The 2,500-nt window shown below is 46.0% G+C and overlaps 2 protein-coding genes across 2 annotated transcripts; both read left to right on the top strand.

The window, feature by feature from the left end:
• Nucleotides 1-464: 464 nt before the first annotated feature.
• Nucleotides 465-809, top strand: LOC122261863 (uncharacterized). Its single transcript, XM_043029679.2, has one exon. The coding sequence runs from the start codon at nucleotides 465-467 to the stop codon at nucleotides 807-809; it is 345 nt and encodes a 114-aa protein (XP_042885613.2).
• A 139-nt stretch (nucleotides 810-948) lies between these two features.
• On the top strand, nucleotides 949-1,587 carry LOC147471023 (uncharacterized). The gene has a single exon (XM_086541397.1). The coding sequence runs from the start codon at nucleotides 951-953 to the stop codon at nucleotides 1,455-1,457; it is 507 nt and encodes a 168-aa protein (XP_086397523.1). The 5' UTR covers nucleotides 949-950; the 3' UTR covers nucleotides 1,458-1,587.
• Nucleotides 1,588-2,500: the final 913 nt, after the last annotated feature.

Below are 2,500 nucleotides of genomic sequence, written 5' to 3'. Positions count from 1 at the left end.
TATCTATATATCTATGTACATATATCTACGCACACGCACAAACACACACACATTCGCACATGCAAACGCCCACACCCACACACACACATTCGCACACGCACACTTACACACACACACACACACACATTCGCACACGCACACGTACACGCTCATGCACACACACACACACACACACACAGACACACACACACACACGCCTATCTATATATCTATCTATATATATATATGCATGTATTCATGTATCTATATACATACATATATATATATATATATATATATATATATATATATATATATATATATATATATATATATATACACACATGTATATATACATTTCTATCAATCTATATTCAATCCATTTGTGAATGTCAAAAATAACTTTAAGGAACGCACATTCTCGCACAATCTCTTTACCAATTCCAAGGGGACTCGATTCCAATTGCAGTCGCTCTTAAGCCACGATGATGTCACGTTCCCTCGCCTGGGGACAGAAAGCCCTCAGTGACGCCGAGAGACGCTTCCAGAAGGTTCGCCAAGATGCCCACCTCAAGGAGCGTGCGGGTGTGCTTCGTCGGTGCCAGCTGTGCCCACGGAGCACCGTTGACGCTTCCCTCTGGAACAAGCTGTCCGTCAAAACTGCCGAACTGCAGGTCGAGTTCGCCCGTGAGGACGCGGCGAAGGAAGGAAGGGAGAATGCTCGCATCCGCTCCGTGTCCCGCTTTCTGACGGGGCGCCAAGTGCGGCTCCTGAAGAAGATCGCATACATCGGGTGCGGTTTGTACGGCGAGACCTCGCTGGTCCGCTAGAATGGGCGGCTCGCTGTGCTCAAGGAAGCGACTGTCAACAGTCGGTACGCGAGTTTTAAGGACGAGTTCCTAACCCTGTGTCGCCTCTGCGGTGCGGGGGGCGCCCCCACGCCCTTAGGCCTGTGCAAGAGCCCGGTGGCCATGACGATGTCCTGTGTGGGCGACCTCACACTCAAAAAAGCCCTTCGGCTTCAGGTGCTGAGCGAGTCAGAGCTCCTGGAGGTGGCCATCCGCCTGTGTCGCCGTGTGGAGGAGATCCAAGGCAAGGGCGTCGTCCACAACGACCTCAAGGAGGACAACATCATGCTCGACGACAATCGGGAGGTCCACCTCATCGACTTCGGCCAAGCCACGCTGGAGGACGAGGTCGTCGGGTACAACGCGACGAGCGACGGGGCTGCGTGGCTCGCCCCGGAGATCCGCCGGAAGGGACGCAGCTTCTTCGCCTCCGACGTGTACTCCGTCGGCCACATCCTGAAGCACATCTTCGACAAAATAAGCAGCACCTCCGACAAGTTCAACGCCATCATCAAGGGCGCGACGAACAAGGCGCCCGAGAAGCGGCCGACCATCCGGGAACTCGCGGCGTCGCTGGAGGACCTGAAGGAGCGACCGGACTTCGAGCCGGAAGAATTCGACTTCTGGTGACTGCCAGCGACGGCTCTCGCTCTCTCGTGCAGAACGCGTGCGGGGCGTGGCAGTCTGGTGTGCGGTCCTGGCCGTTCCTTTGCCGTAGTTTTTATGTTCCACTTTTTGTTGACACATTTAGTTTATGTTCTGTATCTTCTGTGTCTGTTGTCTGTAACTACAGTAAAATAAAACTGCTTTTATTTCTTAAACAAATCTGTCGTATCTTATCTAACATGTACTTCCCTTTCTTGTAAATGATTTCCTAAAATTTATCTTTTATGTGTGGGACATCACGAATCAGTGACAGCCCGTGACCTAAGGCAATAAACAGCTTCAAAGTGGTCTTGTGATTTTCAATTTACCTTCGTCGCTGCCCCTTCAAACTAGTCCCTTTTAAACGGTACTTGCACAGGCTTTACAACTACCGTATCATGATGCTATTCATCAAAGCTTTCATTCTGGTTATAGTGAACAACAAACATTTTTACCAATTTAACGACATTTGACCTTGTTCTCTGTTGCTTGTATAAACACACACACAAACACAAACACACACACACACATACAAACACATACGTAAACACATACAAACATATAGGTGTTATAAGCTTGCGTCCTCTCGTTATCGCGTCGCTGCTCCAATTCCACGAGAAAAATAAGCCTTTGAATAACTTGTTTTAATGTTTTCGTGAAATGATATATATATGTATATATATATATATATATATATATATATATATATATATATATATATATATATATATATATATATATATATATATATATACATACACGCATATATACATACATACCTTTCACGAAAACACCAAAGCAAGTTATTCAAACATTTCCATTGTTCTCGTGAAATGGAACAGCGTCACGGTAACGAGATGATGCAACCCTATAACATCTGCCACTGCTTGTTTAGAGAGGCAAATGCAACACAGAAAATGAAAAGGAATGGAGAGGAATCTCCTGTTGTTTTATACATTTGCTTTATTAACGATGTGTGTGTTGTTACTTAGTGTTGGATTTTATTAAATAAAAGGTTATCTGGTGCT

This window comes from Penaeus japonicus, unplaced genomic scaffold (assembly GCF_977035675.1).
Source record: "Penaeus japonicus unplaced genomic scaffold, GWHDUDI00000001_assembly GWHDUDI00000011, whole genome shotgun sequence".
Lineage (NCBI taxonomy): Eukaryota > Metazoa > Arthropoda > Malacostraca > Decapoda > Penaeidae > Penaeus > Penaeus japonicus.
Note: the sequence above shows the minus strand (reverse complement) of the source record. Positions and strands in the feature narration are given on the sequence as shown.